This window comes from Plenodomus lingam (assembly GCF_022343315.1).
Source record: "Plenodomus lingam strain CAN1 chromosome Unknown contig_17, whole genome shotgun sequence".
Lineage (NCBI taxonomy): Eukaryota > Fungi > Ascomycota > Dothideomycetes > Pleosporales > Leptosphaeriaceae > Plenodomus > Plenodomus lingam.
In genome coordinates, this window is record NW_027093934.1 from 1,246,756 (window position 1) to 1,271,680 (window position 24,925).

Below are 24,925 nucleotides of genomic sequence, written 5' to 3' on the forward strand. Positions count from 1 at the left end.
AAAAAAAAGACGTGCAAGTTGTCGTTTCGTTGTAATACAAGCATGATTCATATCCCCACATTCGTAACAAGTCTACAGGTCTAAACAACGGGGTCGCGCATTACCGAGTCCAATATCCTCGCACCGTGTTCCAAAGACTGTTCCAAAAGCCAGCCAGCGAGGCCGCGGCCGCGCGTTGCAGCAACGCTAGGCGCTCGCTCTGAATACGCAGCTGCCGCCATGTCGCCAGCGGATAGTCTCACGGGCATTCATAATGTGCAAGGCGCGGGAGAGCGCTTGTTCCGAGTAGCCCTTGCCGTCGACCATTTCGCGCTTGAGCGTGGAGAGATTGACCTGCCAACCAATTGGCATGCGACGTCTGAGTTCTTCCTCGACCTTGTTAACTTCGTCCATGAGTTCTTTTGAGCTTTGGCCTTCGCCCTGGTTGACGGCGTCCATGGTGGAGGCGAGGAAGAGGCGGATGGCCTCGTCCACGTGGCTTTCGTCGGCAATGGGCGAGAGCGAGAGTTTGGCGAGGGATTCGGTGATGCGGATGATGGCTTCGAGTTGGCGGACAGTGATGGGAATGCTGGATCGTTGGTTGGCATTGATTTCAGAAGCGTGCACTTGCCGCCTGATGCTGACGAAATGCGAAGACAGCTTCTCGGCCGCCTCGGCTGATAGACGGGGTGCGCACTTTTGGCGGCAGTAGGTGATGTAGCGCTTCATCTTCTCAATCGGAATCTCCGCTTGTACAGTCTCTTCTACACCTCGTCCTCCCATTGCGATGCCCATGACGTGCTTGGCTATTCTTTCGTCACGGCCGCGATCATGTTCATCGCGGACGATGAAAATCATGTCGAATCGAGACAAGATTGTCGTCTGGAAATCAATGTTCTCGCCGGGCGTTTTCATGTCATCGTAACGCCCAAAGATAGGGTTGGCAGCTGCGAGGACAGAGGTTCGCGAGTTGAGGATTGTCGTGATACCAGCCTTTGCAATGGAAATGGTTTGTTGCTCCATGGCTTCGTGAATCGCCACACGATCCTCGTCCCTCATCTTGTCAAATTCATCAATGCAGACCACGCCACCATCAGCCAGGACCATGGCACCTCCCTCAAGATAGAATTCTCGCGTGTTGTGGTCACGTTGAACGGACGCTGTCAGACCAGCTGCAGAAGAGCCCTTTCCAGAGGTGTAGATAGCAATCGGCGATACCTTTTCCACAAATTTCAGCAGTTGAGACTTTGCAGTACCGGGATCACCGAGAAGTAGAACGTTGATGTCACCACGCAACTTCATACCGTCTGGGAGGATCTTTTTGGAACCGCCCATCAATAGACACGCAATGGCTTTCTTGATGTCTTGATTTCCATAGATTGAGGGAGCGATACATCTGGCAAAGACATCGTAGATGTCCGGCCGCCGGCTCATTTCAAGAAACTCCTGCTCTTCCTCTTCAGTGAAAACAGCATTGCCCTTTGTGCTGTGATCAATTTCGGGATGTATGCCGACCGCGCGAATGTACGGGTTGCGGATTGCAACTGCGGCGTTCCCCCCACGTTTATTGCCTTTCTGCTGATAAATGGAAAAGATACCCATGACAGAGCATCTTGTACCAGGCACAACTCGATTGGCGAGATAGCGATCTGCGGAGATCATGATGTGTCGAGGTAGCTCTCCAACTGGTACTTGGTCGGGGGCTTCCTGCAGCTTGAGCACCTGCTGGTCAATGAATTGGCAGCGCTCATGCAGGACGTAGTAAGGATCAAGTGGGCATTTGTCACTATGATGTTCTCCCTCTCCCCTCGGCCTCGAACATGTTCTTGGTAGCGATACACCAGAAAACCCTCCAGCGACGGGTATCCTTTCCTCATGCTGGCAGTTGCGGCACCGGATGGCCAATGCAGTGCTTTTAGAAGACAATGTGGATGCACCAATAATGATGCCGGGTATGCGAACAAGTTGTGAAACGTTTGTTGCGGTCAAGTCGCGAATTGACAGTTCTGCAGCATTCGAATGGAGGAGCAATTGGTGTTCTGGAAGTTTATCTTTCATGTTCTTCTGCGAAGGATATACGATTCGTTGTGTGCATGTCTTCAATGCGGCTTCGAACTGCAGTACGTCAGCTGATAGATCTTGCAGTGTCGCTGGTAACATGCCAGAGGTATGACTTCGGCCGGGTTCTGCTTAAGGTCATGGGCAAGCTCAGGACTGTAGCTAATGAGATGTGCAATATCTATATCGCAGTAGTATTGTTTTAAAAGGACATTTTCGCGGATTTGATCTCGGTAGATGAAGATGTTGTCGATTGTGAATTCCATAATGAAGTCGACCAGCGCCTGCTGAACGCGCGAAGGTGCAGCCGTATCCTGGCCACCTTCACTGTCCTGGCCGCCAAATAGGCTGATCGAGTATGCTGATTGCCTATCTGCCATCGTTTGTGTTGTTGGGTGATCTGCTGTAGAGTCTGTGTGATTGTAGAGAGGGGCAAGCAACTGGTCGTCAGGGGAGACGCGTAGAAATTGAAAGTCGCGTTCTAAGGTTCGCGTCGTGGGTCCGAGCGCCGTCTCAATTAAGCACCCAAGTCGAGCCTAGCGCTACCGGTAAGACTTTCTCTTCACTTTCTCCCTGTTCTTTCATCTCTACCATTGAATCTTCCAGGGGTCGAAGATGCACATCTAATCATCTTTTCATGTCTTCGAACTATTAACTCGGCTCGATGCAGCTGCACATTTACCGTAACTGCCGCTGGATCAGCAATTTGCATACCTCACAGCATTACACCCGCTACAACGAGACTATTAGTTCTTGTGTCCCATGATGAAAGATAAGAAGAGCACGGAAGGAGCCATTGAAATGCAGCATATCTCTTCACTGTGAACAATTATGCTTTGGTGTGATTTGGTCTTCAGCATACTTTACCAAACTACCAGGAAAGTAACGTTATCCACGACAGCACGTTAACAACCCTGTAAACATCATTCCACTACGGTAGTACCGGTAAGTGCAGCCGAGCGATCGGTGGGCCCCTCCATCTTCCAACTGAAGACCTCACCAAGTCGATCTGCATGTAGGTGTCCACCGAGATTTTGGATGCATGCATGAACCTAAGTACCAGGCTACACTTCTACAGGTCCACCTCAGCCTACGACAGAGACACAGGACCTCAGCTCTCCAGTCCCCCGCCAGCTATCGAAACTAGGTATATGACTCTCTCAAGGTTGACACTGCCCGTAGTTTAGCAATTCTTTACAGGCACGGCTTAAGTTAACCATGTGTACACCTTGACAAGACGGCTCAGACTTCAGCAGCCTTGGACGGTCTTATCGTTACCCGTAACATATACACACGTGGGCGACTCTAATGGCTGGCGTTGCACCGCGCAGTCTCAATTGTCCCTCTTCGCCCAGAATCCTGTCGTTTACTCCGAACGCGAATGTCTCTGGGTAGCCGAAGTACTGTACATCCAGCCAAGGCGAATCTGAAAGACCAGTTATAGTTGGCCGGAACATTCCACCAGCACCTACGATGGTCTCGGTTCCAACGATATCCAGGAGTTGCACCTCGCTTAGACATCAGTGCCATGAGGTCTGCTCGGTCCGCAAGTCACGGACAATCTTTATTGCAAATCTTTGGTCATCCAGGTCGTAGCATGTGCAGACGATATCCAGCCGCCAGCAACTGGTCGCGGCGACTTATCGGCTTCGATGTCTGTCCTTTACTACCCTCCCTCTTTGCCACAGGATTGCAGATTATGGTCTACTCCCACCCATGATGCGAACATCAGTTCCTTCCATCTTAGTTAACGACTACTAAATTCACTCCAAGGGCAAGTCTAGAATTCGATCGAAGTATCCTGCCGTCCAGCTTCAGGTCATGCATGCGCGAAGATCGCGAGAAATGGCAAAAACGGAAACTTGGCTTCATTTTGAACTCCAATATCTCTCAGGACTTCTTGGAATTGGAATTTCCGCTGCCATATCCAGCTCACTTCAACACCACGTATTGCACAGGACAGGACTGCGTGCTGTCGATGCCTTCGCTAATTGGTCCCTGGCAGTCTTCGCGAGAACAAGCCACCTAGGATGCCCAGAGCGGAAGCTAACGTTTTGCCAATTGCCAAGCAAATCCTCCCATCCTACAACAGCCATGTCGGTGGAACAACCTCTTTGGCCAATATCGTTTCCTCTAGGATACCAATAACCGTCCAAAGCTCTATGATACCTACCATCTCAGGCCGTGCTCGGTCATCTCAGGGTTTCCCTTAGCTTCCCACTTACCCAGGTTGGCAATTCGCCGTGCACATGAGAACAACACGAACGGTGGTTGGAGGGATCATGAGAATGTGGAAAAACTGAATCAAAAGCTGGATGGCATAGATTCAAGGTGTAAAATGGCGAGATATATAGAACATGCCCTGTCTCTCTTTGATGAAGCAGTCAGCCAGCACTCGAGCTACCCTACCAGCCCATCAGGGACCGTGCGAATACAAGCAGCTTCAAGATGCCGGCACTTCCTCAATTCGACTACATCTTTGCTATTGGCACAATCTTTGCATTTCTTGATGCATGGAACATTGGTCAGCCATTTCACTCACCCGCCTCTCCACCGCAAAAGCCCATACATAGCACTCAAGATGTCATACACAATATTATACTTTCAACTGGGCGTCTTGTATTTTCCTATAAACGATAGCTAACATGGTCAGGTGCCAATGACGTTGCAAACTCTTTCGCGACTTCGGTCGCTTCCCGCTCGCTCACACTCAAGCAAGCCATGTGTATCGCCTCCGTGATGGAGTTCGCTGGTGCTATGCTTGTCGGCTCTCGTGTCACTGACACTATCCGTACCAAAGTTATCTCAATCAGCCTCTTCGAGCAGGATCCGTCAGTTCTCATGTTGGCGATGACTTGCGCCATCATTGGCTCCGCTACCTACCTCACAATCGCTACCAGATTCACCATGCCAGTGTCAACTACCCATTCCATAATGGGTGGTGTCATTGGTGTTGGCATTGCAGCTGCTGGACCACAAGGTGTCAACTGGTCCTTCAAGGGAGTCTCCCAGGTTTTCGCTGCATGGGGTATCGCCCCAGGCATTTCCGCTTGCTTTGGTGCTATCATTTTCCTGATCACCAAGTATGGTGTTATGCGCCGCAGCAACCCAGTCAAGATGTCTTTCATCATGGTCCCACTCTACTTTTTTCTCACATCTTTCCTCCTCGCTCTCCTCATCTTTTGGAAGGGCGGATCGGCCAGGATCGACTTGACTGACGCGCAGTCTGTTGGTATAGCTCTCGGTGTTGGCGGTGCAGTAGCCGCCATTGTCGGCACCTTCTTCATTCCGTTCCTCTACCGCCGTATCTTAAAGGACGATTGGACCCTGAAAGGCTGGGAGATCATCAAGGGGCCCCTACTACTCCGTCGTCCTGAGCCCCAGGTCCGTCCCGAGGGAGTTTCAATCGGTCGCATTCCAGACTTCTACGCTGGCCATCTAACCCAAGAGGAGTTGGAGGCAAGGCGTGCTGCCGAGTCTAACCAAGCTTCTGCCTCTGGTGATGTTGAGAAGGGTGCTGCCCACAGCGTCAACCTCACTGCCCATGCATCCGACTCCGATATTACACCCGTGCCCTCAGTTGCGCCTGCAACCATCTCTAGCCGGACGCTTTCTAAGCCTAAGAAGCAGCCTCCTCCAGGCCCATGGTACACTCCCGCTGTCGCCTGGTACTGGCTCAAATATGCTGCTCTACGAGGTGTCGAGCAGGATGTTGTCGATCAAATGAAGCATAAGGATTTCCTTTCTGGTGACATTGAGAAGGTCCACGCCACGGGTGAACACTACGAAAACAGGGCTGAATACACCTACTCATTCTTACAAATCCTAACTGCCTCCACTACTTCTTTCGCCCACGGTGCCAACGACGTCTCGAATGCAATCGGTCCATACACCACCATTTACTTCATCTGGTCTACCGCCAAAATATCCAACAAGGTCCCCGTTCCCCTTTGGATTCTTGCGTTTGGAGGTGCCGGTATCGTCATCGGTCTGTGGACGTATGGCTACAACATCATGCGCGCGCTTGGCAACAAGATCACGCTCCACTCGCCGGCGCGTGGTTTCTCTATGGAACTCGGTGCTGCCGTAACTATCATCATGGCCACGAAGCTTGCATTACCTGTCTCTACCACGCAGTGTATCACTGGGGCTACCGTTGGTGTTGGCTTATGTAACGGTACATGGAGGACGATCAACTGGCGCATGGTTGCTTGGATCTATATGGGCTGGTTCATTACGTTACCCGCTGCCGGTATCATCTCGGGCTGTTTGATGGGCATCATTCTGAATGCGCCCAGGTGGGGTATGGGTGTTTAAGTCGGGGAATCTCACAACATGCCCAAATGGCTTGTCTAGATTTTCAACGGTCTCTGGCTCTCTTGAACCGATTACGTCGATATTTTCTTACTTAGCTCAGCATAAAATTGATGGATACCCGCAACGTGTGTTTATAGCATTTTTCAAATTACAGGTCTCATGACTGCAGACTATCTCAACATGCTCTTCTCTACTGCTCAGCTTTTGTGACCCAAGATATTCACAGATGCATCCGCCATCTCCTTCTTCAACTCGCCCAGTTTCTGCAGAAGCGTAGTGATTGCTATCTCCCTGCACGCTTTTTCATCATTATCGACAGCACTGTCGATCCACGCAGCTACGTGTTCATCCTCAAATATATCTGCACTGTCTCGTATAGTTCTGAGGTCGTTCTCCAACAGCTCCGTATGCAAAAGTATAATCTCAGCGAAATCCATCTGTTCAACGCGACCACGAGTCTTTGGCGCCTTCTGATCCATACTCTGGAGTACGTGGAGGCTCGCTAGGATGCGATCTGCGCGCTCACCAAGGACGACCAGATTAGTGTCTAGATTGCTGGAGGTCTCGCTCGATACTTCTGTATTGGAGGAATGTTTCTGCATGCTGGCTACGCTGGTCTTGTCAGGTGGTGGGTGAGAGCGGAAACCCAACGTAGCAAGAAGTACCTGGTAATAAGAATGCTGTGAAGCCATCACGCTGTGAGTTCCGCAGCAGTGCATTTTCGAAATTCACAGCATATTTGACTTTGAGAATTTGTCACACATGATATGAAAACCACACGCTAGATGTTCAATGTCTCAAACCGCAATATTCATCAATCTCCATAGTCTCACTTCATTCACAAAAACGACCCCCACCCATCTCACAAACCCCCCAGACACAGCCGACCCCCCTTACCCAACCCTATAGCTAATCCCAGCCGGAAACTACCCTACCCTCTCCTCCATCCCCCTCAAACTCCCCTCCAGCCCCTCCAAATCCCCCTTCGCAAGCTGCAGCGCCCGATGCGCACTCCGCCCCGCAACCACATAAAGGCCCGCGAGATCCGTGATATCGATGCCCCTGATAATGGCGCGCAAGGCGGAAATGTCGTGGTCGAGCAATTCGATTTCGGCTTTTAGACTGGCGAGGGCGGCGGCGCGGTCGGTGGCTAGGATGCAGGTGTGGGTTTGGGAGTGGAGATAGGCGATTTTGGTGAGGCGTGTGGTTATGCGGGTTTGGTGGGAGGGTAGGACTTCCCAGAATGTGGTGGAGAGGAGGGTGGTGCGTGGGGTGGGGTGGGTTGTGGGGTTGAGGGGTGATGTCGTCGGTGGGGATTCTGGTGGCATTGTTGTGTATGGTTGTGTTGCAGGTGTGTTTTTGTCTTTTGTCTTTTGTCTTTTGCTGCGTGGTGGGGTTGAGGAGGTAGCAATGGGGAGGTTTTGGGCGGATTGTTTTGTTCTGTTGGAGATGTGTGATGGTAGGTTTGAGTGATAGATTTTGGTATATTGTCAATAGCTTTTGTGGAATATCGAGAGTATGGAAGAGAGATACGGAAGAGAATCACAGAACGATATATCTACTGAGCATTACCATCACTTGAAGCTTCAAAAACCGCATATGAAGCCGCAGTGTTTTTCCCTTCACACGTGAACCGGCATTACTTACCCAGAATCTCGATCTTGCACTCCATTTCCCACACCCACAAATCGCATCTCATCAGTGGCACCAGCCCATCATAATACGTATAGGTACATACCACAGAGACATTCAAACATGTCATCCAATTTCACCCCCCAAGCTCCCCCACCATCTACCCCAGACTCCTCCTCCTCCTCGGACCTCGAAGACCTCGTAATAAAAGCCCGATACCTCAACCGCTCAACCCGCATATTCCTACACTACCTCCCACATACAAACCCTCACACCCCCACACCCCATCTGCGCGAAAGATTTGCACATCTGCAAGGCCGGTTCCAGGAGCTGGCATCGCATTATGGGTGGGCGTTGGCGTCGGACCGCGAGCAGGTTTTGAGGGTGGAGGAGAAACTGGATATGCGGGGACAAGGGGGTATTTTGCGGCATGGGGGCGTGCTGGATGAGTTTTGTAGGGTGTTTGGGGAGGTGGATAGTGTGGGGGGAATTTTGGGGGATTTCTTGAGGTTAGAGGGGGAGTTGAGGGTGGTTGGGGGTGGAGTTGTGAGGGTGGGTTGAGGATGGGGGATGGCTGTGTTGAGTGTGGGATTATGTTGTGTCGAGTATGAGATTTGCTATATGTTGTTGAATATAGGAGTAATGCCTCCTCATATTCTGATATTCTGATATTCTGATATTCTGATATTCTGATATTCTGATATTCTGATATTCTGATATTCTGATATTCTGATATTCTGATATTCTGATATTCTGATATTATTCTGACATCTCATCTTCCATAATTCCAATGTACCCAAACAATTCGAACCAGCATCGGACACAATCTCCACACTCTTTCACCCCTCACCATACTTCTACCCACAGACCCACCTCTCATCACTACTCAAACTCACACCCCCACTCCACCGGCTCCGGCAACACGGCCGAATTCGGAATATTCCCACTCTCCCTAAACTCCACAATCTTGCGCTCCCCCTCCTCCTCTTCCACAACCGCAAACGCCGCATTCGTAAAATACATATCCCGCTTCGCTCTCGTCTGGAACCCGCCCGCCCAGCCAATCATATACACAAACCCGCCCTTATCACCAGCGTCACTGGGCACGCCAAGCGTATTGATAAAGCCGTGCTTGAACGGCATGAATGCTGTTCCGAGCGTGGCGTTGAAGGAGTGGTATAGTGCGAGTGAGCCGTTGTAGTCGTAGTGTGTGTTGTTGAAGGTGAATTTTAGGGATTTGGAGAAGGCGCAGGCGTGGGCTGTGGGCCAGTGGGTGTTTGCGGGGAAGGGGTAGAAGCTGTTGATTTGGCATTCGAGCCAGGAGGAGAGTTGCATGCTGGCGTTGAGGTTGGGGGAGTCGGCTAAGGTGCAGGGGTCGGTTGTGGGGTTGGGTGGGTGGTTGGCGGAGTTGAGGGTGAGGAGGTGTTGGGAGGGGGTGTGGAGGCAGAGACATGCTGTGATGAATGTGGTCGCGAGTGCTGGGTATTGATTAGCTTTGGGAAAGATTGTCTGGGTTGGGGTTTCTTTTAGAAAAGCAGAGTTTTGAGCGTACTGGATAGGGTGAGGCAACGCATTATGTTTTAGTGTAGTTAACCTGGTTGAAAACTGGCGCAGAGAGATTGTGGTTAAGGAAGAGTGTGAATGGATGTCGCAATAGTAGGAGCGATAAAAGTAGCAACAACATCAAATTTTCCGTTTCACACTGACAAAGTACTCTGAAATAAATCAAGAAGCAGAAGAAAAAGCCAAATCCCATCTCAGGTGACAAGCGCCATTTTACAAATACTTGTCGCAGCCTCAGGATCTCACAAGGCTGACATGCATTCGCGCCAATGGCCCATCGCGATGATGGTGACGTCTCAACAGGCAAATGACAAGGGGGGGGAGAGCATGCTTATCTGCTTGGGGATTGAGAATTGCACCATTGGTGGGAAGCTGGAATTGTGATCAGAGTGGCTGTGTTGGCGGTTCAGCCGAAGAATTGATTAAGGTGTCGTTGGGCTGTTCGGAGGTTACTGGGGTGGGGGCCGAGGCAGACAGAGCTGACGACGTCAGGGTCACTGTCTTTAAATTTACTATACTTGTGGTAGTTACATTGACATTTCAACATATTACATTCGTAACCGTTTAGTGTAGTAAATGAATTTAGAGACAAGACACAAGTACATTGAAGACTCGTCTCACCATTCCCCCAACGCTGGCTGAACCAACCCATGCCCACATCACACTCAACCCCCACAGAAGCCATCTACACCAAATCACCATGTCTGGATTAGCTGTCTGGGACGAGCAGCCAAGGAAGCTCAATATTGTTGTCATGGCCCGAAGATGGAATATCTAGTAACACAGTAAATGTAAGGGACAGAAGAGAGTGTGGTTGATAGCACTAGAGGGCCTCGATGATCCTTTTCTTCATGTAGGGTACGAGTACAGAGGACATGATCTAGATTAGTGCCCTTGCATGAATAGGTAGGTAACCCTACACAGGATATCTGCGTTGAGGCCATGTTTCGCAAAGGGTCCATGACTGTGTGAGTGAGCGTCGCCAACAGTGAGATCAGAGCTGAGCAGGAGACGCTGATTTATTATTCAGATTCTGCATCGTAACAGCAAGCCAAAGGTAGGCGTCTTCTTGTTGTGGTTCGACATGAGGGTTGTTGTTCTTGTTGCTGTTGTTGTCCCAAGTTCGAGACGTGGAGTTGGCGGTCGGGCGGGAGTGACGTGGTGAGGGGCGGCATGGGGGTTAGCGCGAGCGGGCGTTGCTGGGGAAGCCACGACCGAGACCCGTAAACACGACACCGAGACCAGACATCCGGCCGATTAAGCCCTGGTCCCGTATCGCCGCCATCATCTTCTCCCCGCTATCATTGGGACGTCGACTGGTATGTGTGAGAGTGTGTGTCTACCTACTCCAGATTGAGCTATTCACGGCCATTGCTACTTTGTTGTTTTGTCTTATTTCTTGTTTTGGAAGCATCCCGTAGCTCTTCACCAAGTCCTGCCCTTCGCTTCTGCACACGCATGATACTCGACCCACTTCCACACGCTGCATCTGTTGCAGCCCGGCCGCAGATTTTGGAGCAAACAACAGCAAGGTGTTGGCTATGGCGATAGGACAGGCGCTCCCAATGCGGTTTCCTTGTTGGTGCAAGGCCGTGTACTCATGGGGTGGTGAGGTAAGTCGGCATGGCAAGTCGAGGAAACGGAGGCATCGTGGCTGACCGACACTCCAGACCAAGCGTGACTTGGGATTTATAGAGGGAGATTTGATTGAAGTCCTCAACGCCGGCGATGGCTCCTGGTGGATGGGCAGATTGAAGCGTGATAGGCGCATGGTTGGCTTGTTCCCTTCCAACTTTGTCGAGCTACTCAGTGAAGACTATCAGCCATGGGCGCGTCAAGGCAGTGGAAGCAGCATGGCACGGCAAAACAGTGCGCAAGAGCAGACCAAGCCAGCACCGCAGAAGACGAAGAGCACGTTTAGAAAGCCATTCACAGCTTACGCGGCTGCAGGCGCGCCGAATCCAGCTGCAGCGGCGCGTGAAAGGCTAAAGGCAGGCGGACTCGCATCCCCGCATGGCAGCGGCAAGAAGACACCGTACTCGTCGATGAAGAGATCCTCAACTGAAAGTCGCGAATCCACGTCTCCTGCTCCCGCACGAGGGCCTTCCAACCTACGCGCTGTATCGCCACGACCTCCTACCAAGAGACGGCCGATAGCCCGAGCAGCCTCACCAGCTCCACCGTCACGACATGAATCGAATAGTCGAGCGCGTATACCTGCACCTCCGCACCAGCAGCAGCAACATCAGCAACATCATCGGCCATACTCAAGAGCCGTCTCGCCAGCGCCACCACCCGCCCAATACCAATACCAGCCGCGTGCCATTTCACCCGCGCCTCCACAACAGTATCAATACTCTCCAGCGCCTTCGCCTGCGCCTCCTGCTAGCCGCCAAAGTTCATATAGGGCAGTCTCTCCAGCGCCGCCGCTGCATCATCAAAACTCCTACCGGGCCGTGTCACCTGCACCACCATTACATCACCAGAGTTCATACAGGGCAATATCACCTGCGCCTCCCCTGAGTCATCAGAGCTCGTACAGAGCAGTATCGCCTGCGCCTCCCCTGAGCCATCAGAGCTCCTACAGAGCAGTTTCACCGGCGCCCCCGCTAAGCCATCAGAATTCATACAGGGCAGTGTCGCCTGCACCGCCGCTACATCACCAGAACTCGTACCGCGCACTCTCTCCAGCACCACCGACACACGACCAACATCAGTATTCCAGATCACCCTCTCCGGCTCCGTCGTTCCAGTATCGCGCGTATGATAGAGGCCCATCGCCATGTCCATCGTTTGCAGAACGTTCGCGTGCAGCTTCCCCAGCTCCCTCCTTTCAATATCGAGCGTATGATCGGGGCCCGTCGCCATCTCCATACCAACATCAAATCGATCACAGCCGGGGCCCATCACCTGCGCCTCTCCAGGACGAGTTCGAAGAAACGGTGGATTCGCCTCCACCACCCCCGCCACCGCATCGCGTAGCATATGATGCCAGTAGAGGGCCATCGCCTGCTCCTCCCCAACAACAAAATGGCTACATCACTCCTGAGCCACCCTCGCCTGATCCCAGATCTCGTGGAGGCCATTTTACGCCATCTCCCCTGACGAATGCCATGAATGATGTCATGTCCTCGCTGCAAGATATGACCATGTCACGAAGCAACGAATCGCCTGCCGGTTCCGCGACACCCTCGGTACCCTGGTCGCCAGACGCCTTTGATGAAGTGTACCAGGCATCTGCGAAGAAGGTCCGGGCGCAATCGGCAATGTCGCAAATGACACCCAATGAAGATGACGACGAAGACGTTCCAGATGTTAATAATAATTATGTAAAGCGCATGGAGAGTCGTTTGAGACGAATGAAGGAGTTGGAAGACGCGAGAAATGAAGAACAGGCCATGTCGAGCCCTCCACCTCCGGTACCTCTGAAGAATTCGTCAACCCATCGGCCGGGATCTTCGGTGGGAGAACTGGCCGCTGATTTGGACAGAAAGGCTTCCAAAACACTCCGGCATCGTAAATCCGCGTATGACGTTGGACGCGCCCTGGGACGCACTTTTACCAGCAAAACGAATTCAACTACGACAACGCACACCAGTGCTAGTACCAATCGCAGCTTAATGTCTGGACACTCTGCTACCAACATGAGTGCTACCAGCGCGGGTAGCTACTACCGCAAGAAGTTTGGCAAAGACAGGCCCAAGAGTATCATGGAGGCGAAAGAGCCAGCAGCCAAAGGTTATGGATTCGATGACGGAAGACCAGAGACGCCATTTACGGGAGTAACTTATCACTCTAGCCACGCCTCACAATCTCAATCTAGGCCCACTTCCAGCGATCAATTGCAGGCTGGCAGCACTCCAGCGACTGAAGGGAGCGATCCGCTCGGCGGCCTTCAACAGCCGAAAGCAAGGCGCAGCGGTTTCTTCCGGAAGATGATTGATACAGCCAAAACTCAGGCAGCTAATGCTCGGAGTACGATAGCCGCGGGAACAATAAGCAGGCCAGGCTCGCGCGCTGCAAGTCGAGCTGCGAGCCGTGCAGCCAGTCGTGCAGCCAGTCGCATGGATACGGATGGTCCAACAGGAATCGCAGGAGGAACGGCAGTGCGGCCAGCAAGTTCGATGAGGGATATGGGTGTTGGGTCCAACGATTGGGTGCAAGTCCGTCGCGACGTCAATCGATCCAATTCACTGAGTAAGAATGAACGGTCAGAACGGGCCGAACGGTGTCAAATGATGGACTTGCCCGTGCTGAATCCAGTGGAGATGCTCTACGAGTCCGCCGAGGGTGATGAGGGGCTCGATGGACTTCCCATCACAGAACCCACTGACTTTACGGCTATTAATCTTGCGCATGTGGACAAAAGTTCGCGCTTTATCAACGCCATTCCGCTTGGAACCACCCCAGCAACATTGGCCCAAGGCTACGTATGCAGGCCATACCGCAGCGATATCCAACGTCTTAGAGCCATCTTCACCTGGGTCAGCGAACGTATCTCCTGGGAAGAAGACTTTGAGGGCGAGATGGACCCCCGACATGTCCTCCAAAGCAAGCGCGGGTGCTCCGAGGAAATCGCCATGGTCGTCGCCGAAATGTGCGCTTCTGTTGGTCTTCATGCTGAGGTGGTACGCGGTTATCTCAAGACCCCAGGAGAACCACTGGATCTGGAGAGCGTAGCTCATCCGAACCATTTTTGGAACGCCGTCATTGTGGAAGGTGAATGGCGCATCTTGGACTGCTCTCTTGCTGGACCAACGCACCCTAAGCGTGTGCACTTTTCCACAGCCGGATCCTCAGTCGCCGAGACGTGGTATTTCCTCGCGCGTCCCATGGAGATTTGCTACTCGCACGTCCCACTTCTTCCAGAACAGCAGCATATCTGCCCGGCCCAACCTCATGAGATTCTTATGGCTCTTCCATGCGCAACTCCTACATACTTCAAATACTCCCTTCGCATGGCCGATTTCGACACAAGTATGCTGAACCTAGAAAACCTGGAGATGACACATGTCTACATCGATGTCCCTGAGGATGTTGAGTGCTACGCAGAAGTGGAGGCGAGGTCTTATTCGCAAGATCAGGATGGCGACTACTTTGAGAGTGGCGAGTTTATTAAGAAGATAGCGCTGGCTCAGGCGGAGTGGTACAAGGGTCAGAAGCGGTACACTGTCAAAGCCCTTTTGCCTGGAGATGGTGGTCATGGGGTCCTTAAGATTTATGCTGGGCCCAAAGGACTTATGGTACGTCGCCGAGAATCCGAGTTTCGAGATATGTGTACTGACGGTTCGAAGCATTCAAACAAGAACAACCCCCATGCTCTTGCCATAGGTCTTCCCATGACACACACCGGCAGCAACCCGCCCTATTCGTTCTTGACGCTACACCCAACGCCTCATGCCCAGCGACACGATTTATACGTGGCGCAACCTCAATGTGCAAACTTGGCCCTAAACAACACTTTTGTCTTCTGCGTCCGTCAGCACCCCTCTTCACTCACCAAGTTCCCAGAGCCAAGCCCGCCAATCACCGGTCGAGCATCACCAAACCCATTCGCGCGCCCTGCCTCCGCCATGAGCATGCAGAGTATATCGGCAACCGGATCCAACTATACGAATCCGTCAAACAGTTCGTCAGGATCGACGCCAAGCAGTTCAAAGCCAGCGAAACTTGCAGTGCAAAGTCCCTCTGGCAAAATCATTCGTCTCACGAGGAAGAGCGAACACATGACCAGCACCAATGAAGCGGATGGGACCGCATGGGAGACAGTCATCAAGATTGGAGAAAGAGGCATCTGGCGAGGCCTGGTGCTTGCTGATCGAAGTGCAAGATGGTGTGTGTTTGCTCAGTGGGAGTGCGCCTGATTCCTTGGAACTGGTTCTTTGTTTTATTTTTTGGCTTTTTAGGAGACACGCGCATGTAAAAGACTTGCCACGATTACGTTGTATCGCACTTTATGTCCTCTACCTCCTCCTGCCTTACTTTTTTTCTCGTTGAGCCTTTAGGCAGCGTGCAAAATTGTGGCCCCTTGTAACGTGTAATGTGATTTCATCACCGTCTGCACCAATGGATTTTTTTGAGAGTGTTGTTTTGACGAGCAGCGCAAGTGTAGAAAATTTGCATGAGCGTTGGCGTTTGGTGTAGGATTATATGAGATTATATTTTGAAGAAAAATAGCAAGTAATAGAGTATTTTGGTACCTGGTGGGCTCTTTCGACTTGATTGTGGTTTTGGTGAGTGTTGGGGGTCTTGTGTTTTCTAGTTGGTGGTGGTGGTGGTGGTGTTGTTGTCTTGGTTTGTGGTTTGTGGTTTGTGGCTACCGGTAAAGGGTGCCTTAGCTACAGAACAATAGTAACCTGATCTACTAATCATAGATCATGAATCACTACTACTAAGCTAGTCGTCTATTTACACATGCATAAACCCCACCCCTTCTCCCACAATATAATGGATACCACCAGATAAAGACGTCTCTGTGCCCCCTATTAATGTCCCCTAGCGTTACTATTCTTCCTGTGCACACAGGGGAAAAGTGAAGAGTGAGATTGTTTGGGGGGAAGGGGAAAGGGAAGGTGAATGTAATCAACGGGTCTTGTGGTCACTCAGAGTCTATATTTAGTTAACTAGAGTGTTGTATATAAGGTATACACCATGGGGTACTAAGGTATAAGGGGGAGAGGGTTAAGGTTTGTTAGATATACGCCGTACAGCGTATACGTCCCGTGTGACTTGATTCGGCAGATTGAACTTGTGTGTACTAGTAGACGGGGTTGGTGGTTGTGTGCTGTATTTAGATTCTTTGGGAGGGAGAGGAGGCTTTATGGGTGTGTTTGTGGGGTGATGAAGGGGGGTCTTGGTATCGTTCGTGATGTGGTGGTGTTGGGTTGGGTGTGAGTCTTTGAGGTTGGGTGTGAGTCTTTGAGGTTGGGTGTGAGTCTTTGAGGTTGGGTGTGAGTCTTTGAGGTTGGTTGTATGAGTCTTTGAGGTTGGTGTATGAGTCTCTGAAGCAGTATATGAAGGCCTCGTTTCTACAGTGCATTTGTAAAATTTCCCCTACGCATATTGCGATACTGGTTTATATAATAAAGTGGACACTGATACACCACGCAAAAGAACAGAAAAGAAATAAGAACATCAAGAAAGACGAGAAACCAAGACATCATGAACCCCTTACACTTACTCACCCTCCTCCCCCTCACCACCGCCCTCGCACTCACACTTCCATCTCCCATCTCCATCGCCAGCAACGAGAACCCCACAATCAACCAGAACATCACATCCCGCTCCCCCCAAGTCCAGCCACACATACAAATGTACCTAGGCACTCGCAAAGCAAACATGGGCGGAATGGACTTCAATGTAATATACAACAACATCTACACCGCCATCCAGCGCGCCTGCCCCTCGTCTTCGCCATCCAGCAGTTGCCCAGACCCTGCCTTCTCGAGCTTCAAAGTCCAAACTCACAAAGCGGCTGGCGAGAAACCCATTGAGACCGATGCAGTCCTGCACATTGTAGGTGGCAAGTGGCACGGGTCCACTGCAATCTACTACCTCATGGTGGGCGCAATCGCAGGGGCCATAGAGCGCGGCACGTATACAGAGAAAAATTGTGAAACGTTCCAGACAGAGAAGAATGTGAATCGGTCGTCTACGTATTGCAATACCATGGATTCGGCCAAGGTGGAGTTGCCGGGCGACAAGGGATATTATCTCGAGGTCAGAATGGAGACGGTGGCTGGAATGGGTGAGTTTGATTGTAGTGCGATTTCGAGTACGGTGGAGAGTTATTTGGACTCTTTGAAGCCGGAAGTTGAACAAGAGTTGAAGATGACCGAGTTGTATGTCGAGGCAAAGTGCTTATACGGGTAATGAGCAAGGGTGGGGATGTCGGGTCGACCGTGTTATAAGTGATTAAAGGGATGTCTTATTCGATTCTTGTTTATTATTCCAAAATACAGACAATGGATTTGTGATGTCTTGTATATCCTGTTAGCTAAAGACCACTTGGAAGTTCACTCAGTCATGTTCAATAACCAAATTGAAGCTCTCTTATATCCCATCCGCTCTACTTGCTCTTCCCCGTTGGAATCTGGAACGCAACGACAGCCTCGCCATGCTTGAACGCCCTATCGATTCTGAAGAATCCCTTACGATCAAACTGAACAATATCATCCTCCTTAAGCTCCGCCACATTGCAATCTGCCAAAGCCTTCGTCCTCGTCTCCGTCTTCGGGTTCAAGAAGTCTTCCAATGTATCTTCAGGCTCAAGTTTGTCCTTTGTGATCAGGTAATCGTAGTCCACCAACTCGATCGGGATGAGATTCTGGTCATTGCTGAGCCATGTGACTTTCTTCTTCGTGGTCTTCACGTCGCCTTGGAGATGCAGTTCCAGTTCCAATCCGCTGACAGTCTTGAGACCGTGTTTTGCCATTTCAAGAGGATTGATGGAATGGCTAATCTTGCGCACAATGGCATTGCCCCAGTTCATGAGGGTAATCTCCTCGTCCTGTTCAAACGACTGCGCGTCGGCTTGTTCCATTATTACAGATGAACTAAAGACAATCTTCTTGTTACCCAGATCGTATTTCGCGTGTTTTGGCTTATCTTCCGTAATAACGCCCTCTCGAGCGCCAATGATGGTGACGGGAACACGACCAGCGTCATCGATCGCTGTGTAGCGTGCCGCGGTAGGCTCAATGTACTTTTTGTTGGTCGCCCAGAAGGCATACCAATCCTGATTGACAATGTTCTTGGACGGACCTTGCTTCAAAATAAATTCTCGTAGCGCAGGGATGACGGCACCACGGCGACGCACACCGCGAACAGTAGGCATGCGAGCATCGTCCCAGCCGGTCACGATTCCTGCCTCAACAATTTTCGTGAGCTTGCGCTTGGAAAGTACCGTTCTGACAAAGTTCAGACGTGCGAAACCCCAGTTGTGGACTTGACGCAGCCCAAGGTTTTTGATAAACCACTGGTATTGAGCATCGCGGTCGTTGTACTCAGTCGTACGTAGAGCATGTGTGACGCCCTCGACAGCGTCAACAATAGGGCAACAGAAGTCGTACGTAGGGTAGATCTTCCACTTCTCTCCAGTGCGATGATGTGCCTCGGGATTGCAGCGGTAGATGACAGGATCACGCATGGCCTTGTTGGGGTTATCGACAGACATCTTCGCTCGGATGCACCATCTTAGTCCCTCCTCATTGCCCTTCTTCATCTCTTCAAAATGTGCGAGGTTTTCCTCTACACTCGCGTCGCGGCGCGCACTGGCAATGCCGTCCATGCGCTCAGCACGCATCTTCTCTTGGAGGGTATCATCGGCGTACGCGAGGCCGTTTTTGATCATCTGGACACAGCGTTCGTAAAGCTCATCAAACCAGTCACTGGTGTATGAGACTTGATCTGGCTTGATGCCAAGCAGTGCGCAGTCTTCGAGAATGGCGTCCTGGAATTCCTGTTTCTCCTTGGTAGGGTTGGTGTCGTCGAATCGCAGGAGCAGTTTGCCCTTGTACTTCTCGTGGGCAAAGTAGTCATTCAACAACGCAGCCTTTGCATGACCAATGTGGAGGTAACCTGAAGGCTCAGGAGGAAACCTGGTAACAATACCTGTCCCATCCCCCACATCCTGTAGTCCGATATCGTAATTCGCATCATCATTCTTTCCCTCCTTCTTCCCCTTCCCGTCCTTTCCATCTACCTTCTTACTGTCTTCCTTGCCTTTGCCTACTACAACAACACTCTGCGGGTAAGCCTCCTCAATGTACCTGAACCACCGTCCCAGGTTCTTCATAAGATCCTGCTTGACATATGCATGTGCGACACGGTTATCGCGCAATGTCTGCCATACGATGGTGTCGGCATCGGTGAGGGTGTAGCCCACGATATGTGTGCGGAGAGTGAGGTGAGCGTCAAGTTCCAGGAGAGCCGGCTCAATGGCTTTGAGGTTTAGTGGCTTGAGAGCGTCGGCGCGAGTTCTCCACTCAGCAATTTGGGCGTCCATGATGGGTGGTGTTGTAGATTAGAATACAATGGGAAGAAAAGTTATGGTGGGGCCTGACGAGTGGATGGCGGGGCTGTTGGCTTACCTATCTTATCGTGGCTTGGCAAAACGGTCGTGGTGCGGGAGGTGTACCCTAGTAGACCTTTCACTAGAACCAGGGTCAGCTCATCCGTTACTTTTGATATAGATAGCGCCGATAGCTTGTAATGATCAATGGTTGGCATTCATGATATGTATTCTAGTACAGTATGCTCTGTCTCCTGACTGTAGGTAGCACGCCACAAATGACATCGAACTCCACTAGCTACCGGGTACGACATACCGGTATTGATTTATACAGTAGCAGAAGACCAAGTTGATTTATGATAGACTCCATTGATCGGCCCTGGTGAGCAAGGCAAATTCTTCCCAAGGCATGAATAAAGCCGTGTAAACATGCAATCGACTTTGCATTACTTTAGTCTACGAGGAAAACCAAAAAAAAACGCGTGAATAGTATGTTAGGCGCTTAGAATACTAGTATTAGATTTAATTTTCACAAAAAATAATCAGTATTAGTCTATACAAGCCAGAGGCTGTCTCAAATAGTTTCAGTAATTGAAAGGAGAGGCATCACTGTGCTGTACAGCAGTGCGACAACTACATAGTAACTTTGCACGTTATTTCGCGTCCTCGCTAGTGGTTTTAGACTTATTTCATGTTGATATATGAATAGCAATTAGTCCAATAATTTAACAGTTTATATTGTTCATGAAGCCTCGCTCAAAGTTCCTTTTGGTCTCATTCATTCTCACTTCGTCACTCCATAAAACCAGTATTGTAATACAAACAGACACCCTCTTCATCATCCAAAAATCTCGTCCATACACGCCCCTCGGACCCCCGATATCATCCGTCCAAAAACTCCCACAATCCCTCACCATTAACAAAATCCCCCCAAATCACATTAACAAGCCACAAGTCCTTCCTCATCTCTCCCAGCATCTTTGCACTCGCACTTTTGCTAGGATACACGCACTGCCACTCCTTCCAGATACTAAATGCCTCTTCGCTCCAGCTCCTAAAGCTGACTGCTTCGATGATCGTCGGCGTTACAATTTCCTTGCCGGCAAAGGTACCCCACGTCACGGGGTTCACCGCCTCCTCATCGGTGGCTTCGAACTCTCCGGCAGCGTTGGCGGCGAAATAGGTGATTTGTTCGTGCGCTTCGAGACGGGGTTTCAGTGTTGCAAAGGCTTCGGATGGGATAAAGAATTCAACAAACGGCTTTTGAAATACGTAGCCGTTTCGGGGACCCCAACCAAAGACGGGGTCAGTGGATCGCACGCCGTTGACAGAGGGCTGGGAGGCTACGGTCCACCAGCCTTTTTTGTTTAGGGCAAGGAGCTCTTTCTTAATGGTCAGAGTCTCGTCGGAGAGGGTTTGCTCGCTCCAGGGTAGGGCGTCCAGTTCCCCCTCTAGATGTTTGCGGAATAGGTCTGAGATGTCGTCTCTATCTACAGGGTGGCCCCATAATTTTAGGGCTTGCGCGGTGGAGACGTGTAGGGTTGGTCCGTAGCCGTCAATCTCTCCAAAGGCAGGGGAGCGCGCATCACCCCAGCGACCGTTAGGAAAATCATCCCAGGTTGCTTCGCGACCGAGAGAGCCCTCGCCTTCGGAGATGGCGAGCGTATTCGCGCGGGTGTTGACGGGGCCACGGGGGATGCCAGCTTCGCTGTCGAGAGCTTCATAAGAGTGGTTGCTAGACTTGGTGGCGGATGGTTGAGACACTATAACGCGATTTCGTGGACTTGAGGTGACGGAAGAACGGCGACGGCGACTCATAGTGCCGTTAGGAGGTGGAACGAGGTTGATGGCTGGCGTTGTCTCGAAGATGGCAGAGTCATCATCTTCGGGCAAGTCTCTTGGGATGAGGTTGGTGTCTTCAATAATGTGCGATACGGCCTTCTCCAGATTCAAGGTGTAAAAATGGAAGCCTCTCCGTCCAACATTCGAGCGCCCTTTGATATGTTCAACCATTTCGTCTAGAATCTGTACGCCTACTTGCTTGACACGTTCATCATCCGTCTTGACCGCATCCAAACGCGCTAGCATATTTGGCGGTAGTCTCGCATGCGAGAGTTTTGTAGTCCGTAGCAGAATCTTGTACGATTGTATCGGCATTAACCCGGGGATGATTGGCATTGTCTTGAAAGCACCACTCTCGTGCTCCCTCAACAGCTTCTCAAATCGATCGTATGCATCAACATCGAAGAAGAGTTGAGTCATAATGAAGTCGGCTCCAGCCTTGGTCTTCTCCACCAACCATGGAAGATCATGCTCTGGGCTCTGATGTTCAGGGTGACTTTCATCCGAATGGCCCTCGGGATATGCCGCCACACCAATGCAGAAGTAGTCTCCGTACTGTTTCCGTATGTACCTCACCAGGTCGGCTGCCCAGGTAAAATCTTTATTCGAGTCCTGTTCTGGCAACTGTCCCTCGTCTCGGTACTCCTCACTGCGTGGCGCGTCACCGCGGAGCGCAAGAATATTTCGTATGCCCAGCACCTTGGCCTGTTCGAGCGCATCGTCCACCAGTGAGCGATCCATGTTGGTGCATGTCAAATGCAGACATGTTGTCAAACCCAACTGACGCTGACATATTTCCGCCAGCTCTAGCGACTTGGTAGCAGTCGAGCCTCCTGCCCCCCAGGTAACGGTGACGAAGAGCGGGCGCAGAGCCTGGGACATGCGCTCTAATCGTGTTTGGAGGTTTGCAAAGCCCTAGGAGCGTTGTTAGTCCCGTCTCTATCTCCAGGCACAACAACAGAACAGCATCAAGTCGCGTGCACGGCATGGCGGGGCATAGCATACCATTGCCGTTTTTGGCGGGAAGAACTCAAGAGAGAAGTAGTTCGCTCCATCAGGCAGGGCATTGATCTTATCCGTAATCTTCTCCATCTTGCAAAGCTGCTTGTGCGCGGCAGGAGGATTGGGGTGGAGAAGAACAGAGAGTCATGGCTAGCAGTGATGCAATCGTCACAAAAACGTGAGGGTAGGGCTCTGTGGAAAGCGTAGGTGGGGCGGGGGATCGGCGCCGGGGTAGCGTTAATCGGGACTACCTATCGGTTCCGGATGCTCGGAAGTGAAAGGAACGATATGTGTATAGGTATGGATCGCCGTGAAATCAAAGTCGGGGAAAATCTTGTTTCGATACACTTTCTTGGCTCATTTGATTGCTATCTCAAAGTTATGGCTATCGTAGAAGTTGGAGCTTGTTCTGTTGTGCTGTGTAGGACCATCTGTTGTGCAAGGAAACTAGTGGTATTATTTGACAATCAAAAAGCTAACAACGCCATCTATATGTACTTGTACGGATTCATAATGCCGTTCTGCACCATTGTTAGCTGTCACTATCATCCAGGCATGCAGAGTACAACTTACCGGGTCATAGAGATTCTTAATCTGCTTCATCAGTCCAATCATGGTCTCGCTCTTGCTATATCCAATGTAGGGCTTCTTCGTCACCCCCAAGCCATGCTCGGCACTGATACTTCCATTGCGCTTCTGTACCCACTCGTATACCCACGGCTCTAGCACTTTCTCGACCGTCTTATCAAATCGTCTGACCGGGATGTTTAAGTGTAGGTTAGCATCGCCCATGTGGCCGTAGCCAACAACATCAACAACCGGGTGCGAGGTGTCTGTGCCAACGAGACCAGCTTCGGTCAGGCGATCCCTCGTGTCGTTGACCAAATCATATAGCTCAGCGATGGGGATGGAAAGGTCGTATTTGTAGACACCGCCATCGTGGCCCAGACACTCGGTGATGCCTTCACGCCATGACCAGAGTTCAGCGATTTGGGTTTGATCCTGAGCGAGAACGCCATCAGAGACAATTTCGGACTCCATGACGTGTTCAAGAAAAGCTTGGAGTTTCTGTGCCTTGTTAGTCTGCCGTCGAGTTTACATTGTGCATGAGAGGCGTTGTGACTGACCTCGCCGTCATGGTCTGTATTAGAGCCGCTGGTTTCGATAAGGCAGTAGAAAGGGTGATCGCCTTCTAGTGGCATCTTCTTTCCTTTGACCCTATTTACTAGCTTTTGTGTTCTACCGTCCATCAGTTCGAAGGCCGACAAAATCTCTGACAAGTGCCCCTTAGCCTCAATGAAGGCTTGTTGGACCTTTTCGTAGCTTTCAAGTCCAAAGTACCCCACATTGACTGCTGGTGATCGTCTTGGGCAGATAATGGCAATTTTGGTGATAATACCAATCGTTCCTTCTCCGCCAATGAAAAGATGCTTCATGTCATATCCAGTGTTATTCTTTCGCAACGTGGAAAGATCGTCAACGATGGTGCCGTCTGGAAGAACGGCTTCAAGACCCAAGACATTTCCGTGGAAGCTACCGTACCGCAACAACCGAAGCCCTCCCGCGTTTGTTGCGACATTACCACCGATGTAGCATGAGCCTTTTGCGCCAAGGTCCAAGGGGAAGATGTGGCCTTTTTCTGCCAGGAAGTTATCGGCATTCTCAAGAATGACACCGGCATCAGCAACCAGGATACCAGAGACTTCGTCGAACGATCTAATCTCGTTCATTCGCTGCATGTTGATGACTATTTCATCAAACACAGGAACGGAGCCACCCACGAGTCCAGTGTTACCACCTTGTGGAACAACCGCAAGCATATTGTCATTGCAGTACTTGAGGATTTTGCTAACTTCTTCTGTAGACTTTGGCTTCAAGACTACCTTGGTATGACCACGAAACTTGCGCATCCAATCGCTGTTGAATGGCTCAATGTCTTCTGATGCATCTTGAGTGATGCCATCTATAACTGCAGATTCCGAGCCAAGAAGATCCTGAAAATATTTCACATGCTCTTGACTTAATTTTGTGTACTTTGAATCTCTTTGTAATTGCGGGTATCTACTTGGTGGTGAGATTGGTCGACAGAAAGCCAGAATTCACCACGTGCTTACGACTCTGATGTAAATTTGATAGATTTTGAAGACGCAGCCGCACCCGTCACCGTTCCCTTTCCATCGGGCTGATGAGGCTCCGAAGTCGCACTTGTTGGCGCAGCTGTACTCCCGTTGCAACGAATTTGAGTTGCAGCTTTTATATATTGAAATTTTGAGCAAGACCTCGACGAGAGCACTGCTCGCCGCAAGGAAGGAATGATACGCGCCGGAGTCGCCATGGTGGTTAAGAATAGGAAAGAATGTAGAGAATAGAAAATTACCCTCTCAGCAATTTTCCGTGAAGATGGAGAGAACGGGACGATTGCATGACATAACCTTGGTTGCAGGTAAGGCACAGACCAGGCTTGGCACGATGAGATCCACAGCGCACCTTGGTGGGAGCAGCGACGCGGCCAGCTCCCCC

The 24,925-nt window shown here is 50.9% G+C and overlaps 11 protein-coding genes across 11 annotated transcripts; 5 read left to right on the plus strand and 6 right to left on the minus strand.

Moving 5' to 3' along the window:
- Window positions 1-186: 186 nt before the first annotated feature.
- On the minus strand, window positions 187-3,549 carry MCM5 (minichromosome maintenance protein 5; the record flags this gene model as incomplete). The annotated part of the gene is made up of 3 exons (XM_066095968.1): window positions 3,333-3,549; window positions 2,154-2,573; window positions 187-2,094 (listed from the first exon to the last, which is right to left on the minus strand). Exons 1-3 carry the CDS (start codon window positions 3,492-3,494, stop codon window positions 187-189), a joined length of 2,490 nt encoding a protein of 829 aa, XP_065954213.1. The 5' UTR covers window positions 3,495-3,549.
- A 313-nt stretch (window positions 3,550-3,862) lies between these two features.
- On the plus strand, window positions 3,863-4,250 carry IAQ61_003434 (uncharacterized protein; the record flags this gene model as incomplete). Its single annotated transcript, XM_066095969.1, has 2 exons — window positions 3,863-3,984; window positions 4,067-4,250. The coding sequence occupies 2 exons, from the start codon at window positions 3,863-3,865 to the stop codon at window positions 4,248-4,250; spliced, it is 306 nt and encodes a 101-aa protein (XP_065954214.1).
- Window positions 4,251-4,758: 508 nt separating this feature from the next.
- IAQ61_003435 (uncharacterized protein) lies at window positions 4,759-6,354 on the plus strand (the record flags this gene model as incomplete). Its single annotated transcript, XM_003845047.2, has 1 exon — window positions 4,759-6,354. The coding sequence occupies one exon, from the start codon at window positions 4,759-4,761 to the stop codon at window positions 6,352-6,354; it is 1,596 nt and encodes a 531-aa protein (XP_003845095.2).
- Window positions 6,355-6,551: 197 nt separating this feature from the next.
- IAQ61_003436 (uncharacterized protein) lies at window positions 6,552-7,793 on the minus strand (the record flags this gene model as incomplete). Its single annotated transcript, XM_066095970.1, has 2 exons — window positions 6,552-7,019; window positions 7,290-7,793. Coding segments are annotated over 2 exons (972 nt in total), but the record flags the coding sequence as incomplete, so codon positions are not given.
- A 316-nt stretch (window positions 7,794-8,109) lies between these two features.
- IAQ61_003437 (uncharacterized protein) lies at window positions 8,110-8,547 on the plus strand (the record flags this gene model as incomplete). The annotated part of the gene is made up of 1 exon (XM_066095971.1): window positions 8,110-8,547. The coding sequence occupies one exon, from the start codon at window positions 8,110-8,112 to the stop codon at window positions 8,545-8,547; it is 438 nt and encodes a 145-aa protein (XP_065954216.1).
- Window positions 8,548-8,868: 321 nt separating this feature from the next.
- On the minus strand, window positions 8,869-9,560 carry IAQ61_003438 (uncharacterized protein; the record flags this gene model as incomplete). The annotated part of the gene is made up of 2 exons (XM_003845050.2): window positions 8,869-9,464; window positions 9,539-9,560. The coding sequence occupies 2 exons, from the start codon at window positions 9,558-9,560 to the stop codon at window positions 8,869-8,871; spliced, it is 618 nt and encodes a 205-aa protein (XP_003845098.2).
- A 913-nt stretch (window positions 9,561-10,473) lies between these two features.
- On the plus strand, window positions 10,474-15,930 carry IAQ61_003439 (uncharacterized protein; the record flags this gene model as incomplete). The annotated part of the gene is made up of 5 exons (XM_066095972.1): window positions 10,474-10,517; window positions 10,769-10,868; window positions 10,971-11,162; window positions 11,220-14,792; window positions 14,844-15,930. Coding segments are annotated over 5 exons (4,479 nt in total), but the record flags the coding sequence as incomplete, so codon positions are not given.
- Window positions 15,931-16,887: 957 nt separating this feature from the next.
- On the plus strand, window positions 16,888-17,421 carry IAQ61_003440 (uncharacterized protein; the record flags this gene model as incomplete). The annotated part of the gene is made up of 1 exon (XM_003845052.2): window positions 16,888-17,421. The coding sequence occupies one exon, from the start codon at window positions 16,888-16,890 to the stop codon at window positions 17,419-17,421; it is 534 nt and encodes a 177-aa protein (XP_003845100.2).
- A 196-nt stretch (window positions 17,422-17,617) lies between these two features.
- On the minus strand, window positions 17,618-19,555 carry IAQ61_003441 (uncharacterized protein; the record flags this gene model as incomplete). Its single annotated transcript, XM_003845053.1, has 1 exon — window positions 17,618-19,555. The coding sequence occupies one exon, from the start codon at window positions 19,553-19,555 to the stop codon at window positions 17,618-17,620; it is 1,938 nt and encodes a 645-aa protein (XP_003845101.1).
- Window positions 19,556-20,311: 756 nt separating this feature from the next.
- On the minus strand, window positions 20,312-22,596 carry IAQ61_003442 (uncharacterized protein). Its single transcript, XM_003845054.2, has 2 exons — window positions 22,409-22,596; window positions 20,312-22,318 (listed from the first exon to the last, which is right to left on the minus strand). Exons 1-2 carry the CDS (start codon window positions 22,493-22,495, stop codon window positions 20,444-20,446), a joined length of 1,962 nt encoding a protein of 653 aa, XP_003845102.1. The 5' UTR covers window positions 22,496-22,596; the 3' UTR covers window positions 20,312-20,443.
- A 144-nt stretch (window positions 22,597-22,740) lies between these two features.
- IAQ61_003443 (uncharacterized protein) lies at window positions 22,741-24,836 on the minus strand (the record flags this gene model as incomplete). The annotated part of the gene is made up of 4 exons (XM_003845055.2): window positions 22,741-22,926; window positions 22,979-23,473; window positions 23,533-24,466; window positions 24,520-24,836. Coding segments are annotated over 4 exons (1,779 nt in total), but the record flags the coding sequence as incomplete, so codon positions are not given.
- Between the last annotated feature and the right edge of the window lie 89 nt (window positions 24,837-24,925).